Below are 18,056 nucleotides of genomic sequence, written 5' to 3'. Positions count from 1 at the left end.
AATTTCAGTTCCTAAATTTGAACCATGGTACTAATATATTATTGTTACATGTTTAAATTGATTGCGTTATTTTAATTGAATTTGTTAAAGTTCTGAATTTTGACTCTAGGTCATCAATAGAAAATGTAATGAAGATGGCAACATGAAGTGCACATCCTTTTTTATCTTTATAATATCAAAGACAAAGTTTCTTTCATTCATTGTTTGGTATACAGTGAATTCTGGTCAAATGGGACACATTGGTACTAGATATATTTGGCTCAATTAAGTCGCTGCCCCTATTTCCACGTAAAGAGTGAAAAAGGTTTGTTCTTTAAGATTTGTCGCAAATAAACGGCCCCGATTAACTGTTGGCCCAATTAACTGGAATCTACTGCATTAGATTGTGAGTAGTAGGCACAGCACCATGTTCAGTGAAGTCTGTTAACACAAGTTATGTTTTTTTTGAAAGTTTGCTACCACATATTATTCAATTGCTTACATTAAGTGAACCAGTGTTTTTCCAACCTTGAAAGTTATGGTGGCTATTGTTTTGGTGTTATTTTCAGTTAGAAAATTACAAATTAAAAAGATAGCCACTAGTGGTATGGTGATCACACTAAGTATCATGTGTGTCAGTTGCTTAATAATTATTAGGTATGGACACATGGATGGACATAATGGTACCACAAGCTTGTCTTGTAAAATAATGAAAGTTAACTAAAATGTATAACTGTATCCTTTGTCGTTTTAATGTGAAAGTTTAGGAATTGGACTCCAAGCTCTCTCTTATTTTAGAGCTTGGTTCCAGCTGTGTGGAGGAAATGTTTTCATAGGTTTGTGCACATACTACATTAACTTAGCTGCATTGTTAGTACATCTGTTATATGTTAATGCTTGGAAGTGAGACTTGTTTCTTTGCTTTTTTCAGGCATCGCGGTCAGTTGTAGGAGAGGTCAAGCGAAGATTGGAGGATTCTGATGATGATGATGTTCCTCTTATGGCTAGGAAGAAAATTAAAAAGGAGTCCAAGAAACAAAAAGAAGAGAGTGATGAGGAAGAGTTCAAACCTGTGGTAAGTTACAAGGATCTTTTGTGCTTATTAATAATTTATTTTGATAAATGAGAAATAAATGCAAAATGTTGATAACTACCTGGAGGTAAGAAGCCACTTCTGAGATTTAGGCATAGATGGAGGGATGGTATTACAACTTACATTTGAGATTTTTTTTTATCCTATGCCAAACTTAAGCCTCTCAGCCATTTCTGGCAGCCCAATACAGATTTGAATCGGTGATAAAACCAGTGAAATTTTGAGCAGTATTAATGTCTATGACGTCACTAAGACCTGGGCACATAGTGAGGTGGGTTCCAATCATATCCGAAAGTCCACATAGTGGTCGAGTCCTACATTCCAATTCGATGAAGATGCTTCTGAAGGTAGTCATGACCTGTAATCATCCTGAAGAACGCAGCTCTTATAGCTCTGGGTAAATCCTGAGGATTCCGTGAATTAATCAAAGAGCTCCAACTTTTTCGTATAATATTTGTTTCGTAGCTTCAGTGTCTAGACATTTTTATCTTTCAATTTATGATCCTTTTTATAGTCTGGAACTCCATGGGTGTACTAGGCTGGGGTAAGGCAGATCCAGCATTTGTGTGTTTTGAGAAATTTTATGTAAATGTATGGACTCCGTTCTAGTAGTTTGAAATAGGGTTTAGTGGCAGGCTTTTGTGAACATTATAATTAGCATTAAGGTTCCATAAATACAGGGAATGGCTTTGTTAGCTGAGTAACTATCAACTGTTTTGAATGAGATTCTGCTCCATATTAGCTAATTTGTATAATTTTATTCTTCCTATAGAAGAAAAAGTCTAAGAAAGGAAATGTTAAGGAAGAGATAACACCACAGAGCAGTCCAAGGAAAAAAAAGAAAGAAGAGGAACAGCAGGAGGTTTGGAAATGGTAATTTCATTTCTTACTCTTAAGTTTGTATTTTTGTTGGACTTGTGGCAGTGTTTTTAAGTCAATGGGTTATTCGTGTTTAAGTGGGAAATTGAGAAATTTGAATCTTGCCACAAGGTGGCAGCACATCTCCAGTTCAAGATGGTGGCTAAGAGATACATGAGTGGTATTCATACCCTTGAAATTTTTTAGTTGAGAAATGACTGGCTATAGGCTATTATTAACCACAAACTTGGGATGGGAAGTGTATTGTTTGAAAAATGGAAGGGTTTGTTAAGAACAGTATATAATGTGTTTATGCAAGTGAAACTAAGAGATTTTGATCATTCTATAGGTTATGGTTTTACAAGGTTTAAAAGTAATAAGGTGGAACTTGAACTACAGTCGGTTTGGATAACTGCTCACAGGTGGTTTGACATATTATATTGAATTCTCTGTTCTCTATATAATAATTTTGTGTTAGAACTGATTTTATTGAATTAAGAAGTCATACTAAGGATAATAAATGATTAAAAAGACAGCACAATAATCAAATAAATACAAATAAATTAAATTTTAACATCATGTCTTTATTAGGCACAGAAGCCATACAGTCACTAGAATTTGTATATACATATTCAGGTACCATTCCACAGACCCAAAAAGTAGTCAGAAGTACTACGATGTGGAACAAGCCATAAAAAACAAAGCATGCATATAAAGTTTCACAAAAGAATTTTTGTTTAACATGCAGTATGGTGTTATACTGTATCATAAATATACAGCTGATAAATGATACAAATGTTTTGTTACATAGATTTTGCAAATCTGCCCTGATATGACATCTGGCTTTAATGCCACGAGTTAGGCTCCAAGTTGCCATTTTGGTTTTGCAGTAGTAGTATTTCTTCATTTTTCTTATACCAACTGTTTCATCTGGAATGGTTACATATATATATGGCAATCTTGTTTGTATTTATTTTTAAATTGTACTCTGTATGTTTTTTGTTTTGCCATCTGAAGCTATTGTTCAGGTGCCATACATACCACAGCAGAAGACATAAAGATACAAATATCACTCCTGCTACATTGTTTGTAGAAATCAGCATGACCATTTGGCAGCATGAATCATCCAAGGGAAACAATATAGGTGGGTGGGAGAATATGAAAATTTGTTTCTCTGTTTAGCAGAGGAGCTCATGTAATGGACATATCTTATTGTCTGATATTGAGGGAGTGAGGTATTCATGATAGTAATTTTGATTGGGCTTGGTTGGTATGACTTGGTTTATACAATGGGGTGGCTGAACAGGTGCTCACCAATCAAAAAACATTGTGTATAACTGCATTCACTCCATTGTTCCATTGTTAATGGTTACACTTCACTCATATAGCAGTCCTGTGAGAAATGTTATTTTGGGCTGCAGTACTGGGCAGAACATATTTGAAGCATCCATTTCTTTGTCACTTAAAGACTCAAAATAAATGATTTGAATAGTATGTTCTGGAATGTGGACTTTCTTCTTGTTGACTGAAGACATACAGGATGGGTTAGTGTTAACTTTAAATAACTTTGTAAGCAAAACTGCAAATATAATCAATGGAAAAATTCAATAAATGAGGCTGCTGCTTTGGAATCATTCATTATGATGAAAGTGCCAAAAAGAAAGCTCTCATTTTATAAGGCATTTGACATAAGAAATTAAGAGTGCTGACTATTTTGCTTGCTATAATGACATTTTTTTTATATAGGCTGTACTTGTTCTATCACATTTGCACTCTAGTTTATATTTAATATTTTGGATATTCTCTTCCCCAAAGTTTACCATAATTTTATTGTTCATTCACTTGGTAGTGTTTGTTCTCTGTAATCTAATTTCATTTTGTTCTTCCATTATGAATGAGTATGAAATACTGTGCAGTCTTTTATTTATTGTGTGAGTACAAATTATATAATCTGTATTTAGTATTCATATACAGTAGGGCCCCGCTTTTCGGCGCTCCGCTTTATGGCGATCCGCTAATACAGCGCTCAACAGCTGAGTCAGAGAAGTGTGTCCGGCGCCATTTTCTCGTCGCTGATTCAGTCTGTTTACAGCTTTTGTGCGCTCCGCGTCTCTCTGTATTTCTGGCAATTTTTCAGTTATTACAAACTGTATATTTATATAATATTTTTGTGTTACTACAGTGTAATTACAATGGCGTCTAAGGGTAGTAGCGATAAAAAGAGGAGTCGTAAGCCTCTTATTTTAAATGCCAAGTTAGAGATGATTAAACTTCGTGAACAAGGCATGTCTATGGCTTCCAAACCATCACCAAAATGAATAAGATTCGTTGAAGAGTCAGATGATGAAGATGCGCCATCTCCTTCATCCTTCCTACTATAAGCATATCAATTTTCAAATTTATATTCACCAATCACTATAAGCTGAGGACAATGTGTGTACTACTGATATTCATTTTAATTTCATATCGTTTTCTTAGGCCTAGCGCTATTGTGCACTTACTATATGATAGTGTAACATCTTATTAGGCTTTGATATGCATTTGCAAGTGAAATAAGGCAAAGATCCGCTTTTCGGCGATTTTCGCTTTACGGCGGGGGTCTGGTCCCTAACCCGCCGTATAAGCGGTGCCCTACTGTATTCATTTTTAAATACAGCTTTCATTTAAGCTTCATCGTTTGGCTTACCTTTAATTCTTTTAACTATGCACACCACACCTTTTCATTTATGACTTGTTTTAATGTCAGTTTTTGGAATTTGTCTTCAAGTTAAAAGTCATCAGCTTAGGATCCATCCATCTTTGCTTATGTTTATTGAAGTTTAACGTGTGGGTTATGTTTAACTACGGAACTCAAGTCTGTATGCTTGATTGCCACTTTAGCCTCCAGAGAGGTTGGCTTATTCCTTTCAACCCTATCAACGAAGGTGGCCCTCCAGAAGCCAAGGCTCCAGTTGACATCATTGTGTGGCTCATTAAGACATGCATACTTTTTTAACCATATCAGGGCAGCAGTGCAAACTGGTCACGGTGTCCGTGCAGTATGAGGCTCAGGTCTTGTTTGCTTTGACACTAACCATGGGTTCAAATCCCACTCAAGGCATGGATGTTTGTCCTCATCTTTCTATGTTGTGCTATCCTGTGAACAGGTAGAGGCCTTGCGATGGGCTGATCACTTGTCCAAGGAGACCTACCAAATGTCTAATGGATCAGGAAACCTCCAAAAGAAAGGCAGCAATGCTATCTGTTACTAGATCTGAGATAATCTGCCTTACCCAAATACTGAATTTGAGTTTTTTCATATCTGCTCACTTAAGCTCATAGCATTAAACAGTCACCGTATTGTAATTACATTCCATATGTTTATGACAATATTCCTTCTTAGTGGAGATACTGTATCTGGTACAACTTGTATTTATCACATTTTGTTTTCTAAATCTTGTTAATTTATGTTGTAGGTGGGAAGAGGAAAAGAAGGATGATGGCACAAAATGGAAATTCTTGGAACACAAAGGACCAGTGTTTGCACCACTTTATGACAGATTACCTCCTGACATCAAGTTCTTTTATGATGGTGAGTGGCTTTTCATGATTCTACCACATACGGTTTTGTCATGTGAGTGAATTATTAAGCACCGAGGTCTTTGTTCTGATATTTAACATAAAGTTCCGGAAAGAACTTAAAATGCTGCTGGAGCAAGAGCAAATGCAAAACACAACTGAATAACAAAGATGATGGAATCTGCTTGCAGAAAGAAAACACATAATTGAGGGCAAATTACCTCAAATCTAAATAAATAATCACGTTCATTTAATCACACATGTTTATTACTTACGTTTCGTGGCCTCCTGTCACTTGGGACATTTATATTTCCAACCACGCTTCCTTGGTTCTTGCATATTAATAGCAAATTTTAAGTTTTCTGATGGGGTACATGTAACTATAATGTGCCTTTTATCCCTAGAGCTTAAACCTGTTGACCTTGCACTATTCACTGCACTAAGCAGTATGCTTCATGGCCAACATGTGGAAACAGACACATTGTAGGAAACTTTTGTTGGTAAATACAGGTAGCCCTTGATTTGTGCCGGTTCAATTTGCGCCGATTAAGAATAATGCTGATTTTGAAACCAGCAAGTCAAAAAGTGAAAAAAAAAATTTAGTATTATTTATAATGTTTTACAATGTATCATGTACTAATTCTTATACTAAAATACAGGTAGCCCTCAATTTACGCCAGAGATGCGTTCCTGGACGAACCGGCGTAAATTGAAACTCTTTTATAATATAAATCAATGGGAAGTCAATGACATGCGTTCCCAGCACCCAAACATTGACGAGTAATATAATGACATTACATTTAAAGCTCTGAAATAACGTAAATGAAATAAAAGGAATTTAAAAATATACAGTGAAACCTCGATGCATCGTTTTCGGCGGGGGTGGGAAATAAAAACGATAGATGCGGGAAAACGATAGATGCGGGAAAGCATTAAAAATTTAAAAAAAAAACAATGTTTCTCTTTCAAAGTTACTTCTTTTTACCAAAAAAGTCTTTAATGGACAACTGGTTTGTCGAAACTTTACGTTTTAGACCAAACAGAGTACTTTCCACGTTCAAAATGTTTTCCTCGTCACGTTCGCTAATATTATGGGCATAAAAGAACGACTTCACTTTTGCCAATGCAGCGTGTGCTTCGGCAAAACTCGGCACAGCTTCGGGCTCGCATTCGTCGTCTTCCTCACCGCTCCCACCCCCTTCGCGATCGTCACACAACTTATCAATCGTGTCGACTCCGCATGTAGCAAGCTCGCTGTCTACTGCCGCGTAGTCACCAAATTTAACCACGTCTTTCACGGCGCCAAATCTATTCCAGTCTTTGTGAAAGCCATCATGCTCATCCACACTGACGTTAGAGTCTGCTTCTGTGCGAAGTTCACACCCGTAGCCACCTTTGTGAAAACAATTCAGAACAGTTGGTTGGGAGACATGCCGCCAAGCTGCCACTGTGAAATGAATTGCTTGTAGCACGTCAATTTTCATGTTGACATCCTTCCCAGCATCCATTGCACATACAGCTGTTTGCACAAGGCGCTTTCTATACAACTGCTTGAAAGATTTTATGATGCCCAAATCAAGCGGTTGCAAGACGCTCGTGCAATTTGCTGGATACTGCACGACTTTCACATTTCGTAGAAATGTCGTGTCCTTCGGATGAGCGGCACAATTATCAACAAACAGCAAAATCTTTCTGCCTTGTGCGCCCATGGAGGCATCCAGAGAACTTAAAAACGCCGTAAAGATGTCTGTTGTCATCCAAGCCTTTTTGTTGGCGTGATATTTCACCGGAAGTTTTTTCATGTTTTTGAAACAACGCGGTTTTCGTGATTTTCCAACTACAATCGGAACCCGTTTGTCACTACCGTCACTGTTAACACACAGAAGAACAGTAATTCGGTGTTTTGCACGTATTCCCCCGTGGCAAGATTCACCTTTCAATGCCAGAGTCCTATCCGGGAGGGCGTTGTAGAAAAGTCCGGTCTCATCCGCATTATAAATGTCCCGCGGCTCATATCCCTCCAGCAGTGTTGGCAGTCTCTCGAGCCACAGCTCCGTTATTTCCACATCCACAGCAGCACTTTCGCCGGCTAACTTCTTGTAGACCATACCATGTCGTTCTTTAAACCTACTAATCCAGCCATTCGACGCTGCAAAATTTTCAATATTCAGTCTTGCGGCTATCGTCTTGGCTTTTTCCCGCAAGATGTTGCCATCAACAGGAATTCCTGAGGCCCGCGATTGCTGGTACCAAGTGAAGAGGACACTTTCTAGCTCACTGAAAGTTGATTTTCTTCCGGATTTCCTTTTTTTGCATGAATTACCGCACTTGTCAGTTTGTTTTCGGATTTCTTTCTTCTTTGCAACTATTGAATTTAAAGTAGATGGTGCTAATCCAAGGCGTTTAGCAATGTCGATTCTTTTTTCAAATGGATTCTTCTCCACTTCTTCTATGATTTTTAATCTTTCTTGAAGAGTTCTGACTTGCTTTAGTGGGCGAGACATGGTACAGGAATAATAACAAAATAATTAACAGGAGTAAGAGGAATAACAAAATATTTACGGGAACAACAACAAAAGTATAGACTGGAACAATAACAGGAAGAATGGAAGTACTGTTACTGCCGAACACGACGAAACGTAGCCGTAGAAGACACTGAACCACTGGAAACGAGATGAACCAGAAGAATTAAAAGTGCTGCCAGCCTTTCCTTTGTACTTGTAATAAAAGCATTTGTGAAGAAATTCACAGTGCACATGCCATTTGGCATCGCTGGAACGAAATATGAGTGCACCCTAATTAAAATCGTAAAATTTCTGACAATGAGCACCGCCATTCACTCCAACTATCACCCCTGCACCGCTGACCCCTCATTCCAAAAGGATCTGTGCTGGTTGGGCGACATAACAGGTTACCGCTACTGTGTATTCCAAAAACATTGTGCGTCTTTCGGTATTAATTTATCTCAAAACCCAGCATTTTAATTTCTCAGAAACGATCATTGCGGGAAAATTGTTGGCCAGGACTAAGATTTTTGAACGATCGATGCGATAAAACGATAGTTCGAGGAACGATAGAAGCGGGAAAATGTAACATTATTTTATATGGGATGTATTCGGGACCGAACAAAACGGACGATGCATCCGGGAAAACGATAGTTCCGGGAACGATAGATAGAGGTTTCACTGTATTTTATACACTTACAATCGGCAATTCATTGGTCCCCGCAATTGACTGCGATTCTTTCATGTGATTGATGTGTACAGTCATCTCTGCTGTTATGCGATAGTTGCATCCGTGTAAGACGCCGACCTATAGAAAATCGCATAGTAAAAATAACCCCAGTACCTCCGCAGAGATTAAATTAGTCCTTTGAAAGTCTCAAGCGCCAGGAATGAAATTGCATAAGAGCAAACTTGCATATGCAAAAGTTTGCATTTCACAAACAGCTTTTACCGATTCATCGATCTCATTGGAGCAAATTCGCGTTAATGAAACGTAAGTAATTGCAGAGATGACTATTTATAATTTTTATTCAAAATCAGCGATGTAAGAATTACGATTTAGTATAAGAATCAGTGCGAGATACATTGTAAAACGTTATAAATAATAGTAAAATATTTGTTATCACTTTTTGTCTCGCTGGTTTGAAAATCGGCGTTATTCTGAATTGGCGCAAATTGAGGGCTTCCTGTACAGTCATATTTATATATTTTTATTAATTGCAATTTTGTGTGTGTGCAGGCTGCAACACTTGAAGGTTCCAGAACATCTGGTGTGTTTGAGCCCTCATTTAGCCTCCTTCCATTTTCCTTTTGTTAATTATTTCAGATGGGAAGATATGTTTAAAAACTTATGTAGTTGACATTATTTATATTTCTTCATTTTTTAGGAAAGGAGATGACATTGTCTGAACCTACAGAAGAGGTTGCAAGCTTCTATGCCCGTATGCTGGACCATGACTATACCACTAAAGAAGCATTCAATAAGAATTTTTTTAAGGATTGGCGGAAAGTTATGACAGATAAGGAGAAAGAAAGAATAACTGATCTTACAAAATGCAATTTCAAACAAATGCATAAGTACTTCTTGGCCAAGGCAGAAGAGCGCAAAGCAATGAGTAAAGAGGAAAAGAAGGTAACTTTTAGATATGCTACCATTGTACTGTATTTTCTTTAGTGTTTTTGGAGTATAAAGTTAAGATTCATCATTCCAGTGTTGATTGCAGTCACTACAGTGATTATTTATGTTACAATGAAATGGGGCTTTACTTAAATGTGGTTGTTGACCATCACTCCTCCTGACGACTATGAAATTATAATGTTGCCATGCAACACAAATTGTGTGATCGGTTAATGTGAGGTGAATGTTATAAAGATTAAATTATGTATAATTTTAACCCAACATATTTTAATTCTTAACATTCATGTTATAATTAAAATGTGTTAAAGTTGGATTATGGCATATCTAATGTAACAGATAAAATTCCAGTATTTTGCAACCATCTGATGATGACTTTTCAAGGCCACATTTGAGAGTCTTTATTCCTTCTGTTAGAAACTTGTTAGCAGTTGTGTTGATGGATTATTATTGTTGTTTATTTTCAAATTGATGCACAGTGTGGTCTGACGCCTAAAATATACAATTAGGTTGTCTGGGAAAAATTTGTGGGGGAATATTTAAACGTAAGAGAGATGAAGTAACATAGAATGGAGAAAATTAATTGTTGAGAAGTTGTTTTTTTGTTTTCTACATAGTTCCTGCTGGGACAGTTATATTTGGGATATTAGGTTGGGCAAGGCATCTAGCACAGATGGTGAAACAAATACATAAATACTAGTTGATAATCCTGAAGGACATATAGGCATAGATGATAGGCTAATGTGAAAATGGATCTAACAAACAGATTGCGAAGGTGTGGGCTGGATTTATCTTCAGGTTACAAAACGGAATTGTTTGGCGTGCTCATTACCGGTCAATTTTGCAAGGAAGATGTTTTGTGGAGTGTAGTGAGTCGTTGATATAAGGTAGAAGCGGAGTCAAGTTTTTGTTAATTTTAAATTGTCTTGTTGGGTAATTGTGTTTTTTGTGATTGTAGAAACTCAAGGACCAGAATGAAGAAATAGTAAAGGAATATGGATTCTGTGTTATTGATGGTCATACAGAACGTATAGGCAACTTTAAAATTGAACCGCCGGGATTATTTAGAGGACGAGGGGAACATCCCAAAATGGGAATGCTCAAAAAACGTGTGATTCCAGAAGATGTCATTATTAACTGCAGTAAAGACTCGAAGATTCCAAAACCACCTGATGGTCATAAATGGAGAGAAATACGACATGACAAGAATGTAAGTGTGCAGTGTGTACTTTTTAATGTTTGTGGCCAAGAGTGTTAAGATATGCACATATTTGTCAAGTCATATAACTATTGTAGGTATATTTTTAAGTTCAAGAATTACATTTGAATCATCACTGCTGATTCAAGATGCTGTCTTGCAGCTGTGGATGCAGTATTGAATATTTATGTGCATCAGCTTCCTATAATTTAAATGTCACAGATGATCAGAGACCAGATTATAATGAATGGACTTGATACTTAAAGATTTTAGTGAGCTTTTCAGGAAGATGCTTCAAAACTTTGAAGCTGAATTCAGTTCATAACACAAAACAACACTTCATCATTAGAAAATCAAGTGGTTAGTGCTGCTTAAAGAAATTATTGCTGTTTATAGTGAGAACCATACAAAACACATAAATACAAAATGAAAGGGGTATTGATTGCCGAAGTAGGTGGGTTGTATAAATACCATTTGGCTTTAAAGAGTAAAAAAATGTTTTCATGTTATAAATTTTCTACCCATATTAAGTATATCTTCTAGTGGAAGAGTTGTAGAAAGTTGAAGTTCATATGGGCCACTTTAATCTGTGTAATAGTTTTACATAATTTGTTGTGGGTGTGACACTTGGTCTTTCACCCAGACTAAAACATATCGTGTTTGAGAATAGGGTGTTGGAAGAATATTTGGACTTAAGAAAGTTGAAATAACAGTAATAGTATGTACATTACATGGTGTAAAACTTCAGTCTTCACATAATAATTGTGAGTGAGCAAAACATGTAGCATATCTGGAGAAGTAAGAAGTGTGTTATAAATTGTTATATGAGATCTCAAGGGAATACTTGGGTATAAGATATAAGATTGATCTTAGAGGCCTATGTTACAAATTGGTTCAAGATAGCGAGCAGTGGCAGTAGAGTAATTAATGTTTTATGGTTTGTGAAGGAAGGGAATTTTTTGACCAGTTGAGTAACTTTGTTCAAGGAATTCTCTGTAGCATGAAATTAGTTAAGGTGAAGTTTTGGGTTCAGAACCCAGTGGTTTTTTGAAATGGTTTAGCCTTGTGGGATAGAATTAATTATATTTTAGTTTCTGTAGCAGAGCAACTGTTGTCATGCAGCAGACATTTTTGAGGTTGGAATGAAGGTATCTCAATATTGTTTTTTCATTTAACAATATAGTGAAATAAAATGTGATCATGTAGAACTGTTTTCTTTCTACAGTCTTCAGTTATTGCTTAATATACCTTTTTGTGCAGGTAACGTGGCTTGCAAGTTGGACAGAAAATGTCCAAGGTCAGGTAAAATATGTTATGTTGAACCCATCATCAAAACTAAAGGGTGAGAAGGATTGGCAGAAATATGAGACTGCTCGTAAACTTGCAAAGTGCATTGAAAAAATCCGACAAGAGTATCAGGATGACTTTAAATCAAAGGAGATGCGCATCAGGCAGCGTGCTGTTGCACTTTATTTCATTGATAAGGTGAATGGCATCTTTTAATATTTTTATATAAACTTGGCTTTGGATATTCTATGTGGTGGGCAGTGGACATAGATTAGTCATATTCATTTTTTTAAGAGAATCTGTTTCTTTTCTGATGTATGTACATACAGTACATTCCTGTCCCTCCCAAGTGACCTCAACTGAAATCTTGTTTTCCAAAGCACAAATTTTCAACTTTGGAAAAAGATTCTCCACTTGTATTAGGGCTTGGATAATTGTGGCCAGAGGTTTTAAATGCTATAACAGAATTGTTATAATGTTTTCATTTCAAGTGTTCTGTAACAATCCTGTGTTTGATTTTGTGCTCTTCAAAATTCAATTCATATAAATTTCTGTTTAAAGGATTCGAATTGAGCAGTCACCAGAGATTTAATTTAATTTTTATAATCTGTCACATCAAAACTCCAAAACATTACAGAATGTTGCCTGGTATATAGGTTACTATACATTAGATCATAGAGACATTCTGAACTTGAGAACTGTTCCATTGTTTGCAGGATTCTCCATTTCCATATGTTCCCCATTATATTTCATAACTGTCAGTCTTGTATTTACTAACAGTTTTTCCCCTTCCTTTCCATTTGGTATCTAGCAGATCAGTAGTTTTGGCAAAACATTCTGAAAATGACTTTTTTAGATTGTTTGCAGAATGTGTCATAAGTGAGGTAATGGAAATATGTGTGGAATATACTGTCAAAGACCTTAGACCTCAATTTAAGCCTTTGCTTCGGTTGATGTGCATTCCTGATTCATGCCCAATTATCTCAGCATTAAATACTATCCACTTAAGACTGTCTGCAGTTTAGTGTTCAAATATATTTCACTCTGTTAGATTGTCCTGTTCCCAGTTGGACAGTATTTGTTGCATATGTCGTGGCTGTGTTTGCTAATAATGATTTTCTTCGTACAGTTAGCTCTTCGAGCTGGTAATGAAAAGGACGAGGATCAAGCAGACACAGTGGGCTGTTGTTCACTCCGTGTTGAGCATATCTCTCTGCACAGTCAGAAGGATGGAAAAGATTATGTTGTAGTCTTTGATTTCCCGGGTAAAGACTCAATTCGTTATTACAATGAAGTGTCTGTGGAGAAGCGTGTGTTCAAGAATTTACAACTTTTCATGCAGAACAAATCAACTGGGGATGATCTTTTTGACAGACTCAATGTAAGTGTGGTGCTTCAACCAGCAATTTAGGGAGTAATGTGGATGTATTGGTATTTTGGGTACTTTTAATATTTTAGAAGTTAATATGTTTACTGTGGAATCTTGCAGTATTTCTTAAGATTGTGCTTTATGTGAAATGTCTTAGCCAGTATGGGATGACAGCCCATTAAATGAAATTAATCTATGTAATGATATAATTAGACTTCAAGTTCAAAGTTCACAGTCACAAAGTCCTGATACTGAGCTGTGAATGCAAAGGGACTTCAGTAAAAATACTTGTTCAGCTTTGCACTCTGACTGCACTATAAAAAATTGCAAAGGAAAGTCCTGGAAACCCACTACAATAGAGTTTTATGAAAACATCTTATATAGTTGAGCTTGTCATTTAACCTTTATCATCTTTGCTTGACTGAAGTTTGGCAGTTGTTCTTTTTGTCTTGGCTGAGTGCACACAACACCACAAACTGATCCTGCTGCTTGCCAGTGGTGAGTGTGTTGAGCTTCATGGTTTAATCATTTCACTATCTTTTGGGTTTGGTCTTTCTCTTGTAGAATGAGTAAGCCTTGTACTCATTTCCAACAAATTTTGGACCAAGGTCTGATGAAATTTTTTGTGATCTGTTCTGCTACTGCAGGGTTATAGAATGATGTAACTATTCAGTAAGTACGTGAGTTGTATTTATTATGTTAATTCCTTGATGTTACTGCTTGCTCATTAAAATACTGTCCAGGGATGACAAGGTCTTGAACTCATGAATTAAGTGAAATAAGTATGTAAATGGAGCTTGAAAGCATATCAGAAATTTGTGTAGAGCAGTGGACAGAATTTCTCTACAGTATCAGCTGCTATAGACTGTCCCATAGTCAGTAAAATTTGAATGTGCCTGTAAACACCTAAAGTCATCACAACTTCATATTGATGTTCGCAGTAACTGTTCAAGGAGAAGAAGAGATATCTGAGTCTAAGACCATGAGTTTTATGTGAACACAAACAAATGTGTGCTGGAAGGATTTTGCAGATAACATCAACTTAACCTTGTATAAATACAGGGAATGACATGCAAAGCAAACTACATTGTCAGTTGATTGGATTCTGACGGTTTTCTGTACTTTGCCTTACACCATGATATAAATACGTTTTACTGTTACGTCTGGGTTGTGCCACGTAGTCTGGTAGAAGTTTACCAACATTTCAGAGGTCTTTGGGGCCTCATCATCAGGGTGATGATTAAAACCCAGAAGAGAGTTCTCCACCTCGAGACCCTCAAATCCTATATTCTCTTACTGTTTACATTGGCTTTCCACGAATTTTAAGGAGAGATTATATGTAATTCTAGTCAGCTGATGTTATTGAGTCATCATTGGGCATCATTGTACTTTTGATTGTTCTTCTGTACACTTTTTGTGTTCATTGGTTCCTGGACTGGACTTAGGTTTTTTACATTTGTTTTGTTGCAGTGTGTGGAGAAAGATGTTTATTTATGCATTAGGGATCGATGGGAACCAGAAATGCTCCTAACTTTCAATATTATCTTTTCTGGAATCTGAAGTACAGTAAATTGCACTGTACTGTGATGTTAAACAATGTATGTGTATTTTTTAATTTCAGACTACTGTCCTAAACAAACACTTGAATGAATTGATGGAAGGTTTAACTGCAAAGGTTTTCCGAACATACAATGCCTCTTTCACTCTTCAAGAACAACTCGATAAACTGACCGATCCTGACTACACTGTTCAGGAGAAGGTATCTGTAATTGTGATTTTACCTATGTTGTAACAGTGTGCTGTAGTTTTTGGCAATGAGACATGCTGATACTTTTATATTTAAGTAAGTGTGAAAAGTAATATAATTCATACATCAATAAAAATTGTGTATGGTTATATGTACACAGCGCAGTCAGTATTGCTAATAAGGAAGTGGCTTTTTAGCTGGCTTTGGCTACAGTACACAGGGACTGGCACACAAGAATATTACTGTGTTAATGTATATTCCATTTCCTATTCAGATCTTAGCATATAACCGTGCAAATCGCGCTGTGGCAATCTTGTGTAACCATCAACGTGCCGTTCCCAAAACACATGCAAAGTCCATGGAGAATCTGAAGGGGAAGATCGATGCGAAGAAAGAAATGGTACAAGATGCAGAAAGACAGTACAAGGATGTCAAGCATGAGCACAAACGAAATGGTTCTGCAAAGAATAAAATGTAAGTTTATAATTTCTTACAATTTGTCTCTCTCTCTCTCTTTTGAGAAGAATCATTTACTTCATGAATATATTAGTTACAGTTGAATTTCAATAATATGTTAGTGTTAATAAATTCTCTAAATGCCGATTGCTTTCACTGTTGATTGTAATCAACAGTAATTACCTGGTAAAGATTCCTGGCTTTGTCAATAATCCATTGAGGGCTATGGATTTCTGACTCAGATTCAGAACTGTCAGATTGGGTTTGACTGGACAGAATTGTCAATTGTGTATTACTGTGATAGTGTCAATATTCATTCCATAATTACCACATTTGTGCATGTATAGGTTTTAATGTTAAGCTTTGTTTATAAGTTTCTAGTCCATTTCTTATTCATATGAGTCGTGTTGGAAGTTTTTTCTTTTAAACCTTGGTAATTTTGTTGCATTTTGCTCCAGCGACATGGAGAAACGGAAGAAGGCTCTAGAAAAATTAAGGGAGCAGCTGGCCAAGTTGGAACTTCAAGCAACAGATAAGGAGGAAAACAAGGAAATTGCCCTTAGTACCTCCAAATTGAATTATTTAGACCCACGGATATCTGTGGCATGGTAAGTTGTGTGATACAAAATTTAAAGTTTTCATGGTGATTTTAATATGATTTCTTGCGGGTTGTCAGCCGTGTCAGTTGAGCTGGTGAAGAAACTGCCAGTGTTTCGAGAACTATGCTGTTCTCATCCTCAGGGCACTGGTGTGGCTGTAGAAGCAGGCCGTGACTTACGTGCTTGCCCGTGCCTTGTATTCCTGATTCAGGAATGCAAGGCCACATTTAGTAAAAGTTTTTCTGACTTTCCCCTTCCCCCTGCCTGTGACAAAGTTAAACATTTGTAACAGTGATGATACCAGGTCCCACTGTGGTAGGGAGCCCACGTTTCCTCTACTGGCCATCGTCATCATCATCCAATCAGGAGTGGTGGAGTTATCCTCATAGAAACAGCGGGCCTTTTTGTGCAATGCTTTTTCAGCATATCATGCCACTTTATGGTAAATGTTGAACATTGATTACATGTGATTTTATGCTGCATGAATCAGGACATTACAGTGTTTCTTATGTTTGGGTTCCAGGTGCAAGAAGCACAATGTTCCCATTGAGAAGATCTACAACAAAACTCAACGAGACAAGTTCCGTTGGGCCATTGACATGGCTGGTCCCGATTATGTGTTTTAACGACCATCTTGCTACTTGCTAGCTGGAAGAGTCATATCTTGGAGGGATTGTGTTCACTGACATGTGTGTTACAGTTGTATAATTTATTGAAAAGGCGCATTGGTTTTGCAGACCTACCAGATCTTTGTGGAAGGGGGTGACTTGGTGATGTGGAGAGTTGCCTTGTGTGGATCAGTTGCGACTTTGTAAGCTGCCAATTCATAAAAAGAAACATTCAGAACTAAATTTCTGGTTTTTATGGTTGACAGTAAGTTAAGTATCTTTTGAGGATAATTTTTACTGGATTTGATATGAAGCCCAAGTATTGTTTGTGTATAAGTTATTAGTGATGACTTTATATATAGTGATTTTAATTTTATTAGGTGGTAAATTTCCATACCACATAAACGTTGGCCCTGAGGTGAGAGACGTGGAAGTAATAGATGCTTTTTGTCTTAGCAGTGTGTGAATGTAATTCTGTGGAGTGTTTTATCATGAGATAAATTCACGGCCTTATTTTTAAGTAACAGAATGCACTTCTGCTGTACTAGGCCAAGTACTGGACATCAATTTTAATTTTTGTCAACCTTTGCATCTGATACTGAACTACTCTGGTTGTTTTTATATATACATATATTTAATTGACTTCTGAAAATTGTCATTATAGCAAGTTGTCAGTGTTTGAATTTTTTGTTATTGGTTTTGTCTCAGTTGCAATATCTTTTAAAATTCCCTGGTGTGGTTTAGAGCATGGAGCATTCCTGGCCATCCATTTTGGGCACATTTTTGTGTAATGGATGCAACCAAAGCCTGCCTTTCCAGTTGTGTTGAAAGTTGACCAAAGCATGGAATTACTGCTATATATATATATATGTAATTTAATATAGGGAGGGATTGGGAACTGCTGCGGCTTAAAGCATAACACTTGCCAATTCAATTGGACCACCACAGCACATTTTACCTTATGTCAGAATGGATATTCTGTACATTAGAAAAATAAATGATTTAAAAGTCAAAATTAGATTGCCATATTTAAGAAACCTCTTAAATTTCTGTGTTCACTAAGGAAACACTTTTGTAAGCACCGGAACATTGCCCATTAAGTGAACCATATGTTTCCACCTCTTCCCCAACCAGTTTCCATTTCTTCAGCAACTGAAATTCATG

General features: G+C 36.7%; 1 protein-coding gene across 4 annotated transcripts in view; it reads left to right on the top strand.

Annotated features, from left to right (window-relative positions):
• The window catches only part of Top1 (DNA topoisomerase 1), a 40,060-nt gene extending 22,153 nt beyond the window's left edge, over positions 1 to 17,907 (top strand). For 3 of the 4 annotated variants that reach the window (XM_022066955.2, XM_022066945.2, XM_087354035.1), the window contains 11 exons: positions 911 to 1,054; positions 1,845 to 1,945; positions 5,386 to 5,501; positions 9,381 to 9,625; positions 10,587 to 10,838; positions 12,087 to 12,311; positions 13,243 to 13,494; positions 15,104 to 15,241; positions 15,504 to 15,703; positions 16,144 to 16,293; positions 16,808 to 17,907. In XM_022066955.2, coding sequence (XP_021922647.2) covers positions 911 to 1,054; positions 1,845 to 1,945; positions 5,386 to 5,501; positions 9,381 to 9,625; positions 10,587 to 10,838; positions 12,087 to 12,311; positions 13,243 to 13,494; positions 15,104 to 15,241; positions 15,504 to 15,703; positions 16,144 to 16,293; positions 16,808 to 16,910 — 1,926 coding nt within the window. In that variant the 3' untranslated portion in view covers positions 16,911 to 17,907. Of the gene's footprint in view, positions 1 to 910; positions 1,055 to 1,844; positions 1,946 to 2,106; positions 2,353 to 5,385; positions 5,502 to 9,380; positions 9,626 to 10,586; positions 10,839 to 12,086; positions 12,312 to 13,242; positions 13,495 to 15,103; positions 15,242 to 15,503; positions 15,704 to 16,143; positions 16,294 to 16,807 lie in introns of those variants that run through there. The other variant, XM_087354036.1, reaches the window with a different exon arrangement.
• The last annotated feature ends 149 nt before the right edge of the window (positions 17,908 to 18,056 follow it).

Source organism: Zootermopsis nevadensis, unplaced genomic scaffold (genome assembly GCF_977971745.1).
Source record: "Zootermopsis nevadensis isolate Lab colony 2312 unplaced genomic scaffold, Znev_1.0 Znev_ptg000022l, whole genome shotgun sequence".
Classification (NCBI taxonomy): Eukaryota; Metazoa; Arthropoda; class Insecta; order Blattodea; family Termopsidae; genus Zootermopsis; species Zootermopsis nevadensis.
The sequence above is the reverse complement of the archived record's forward strand: the minus strand, read 5'-3'. Positions and strand labels throughout refer to the sequence as shown.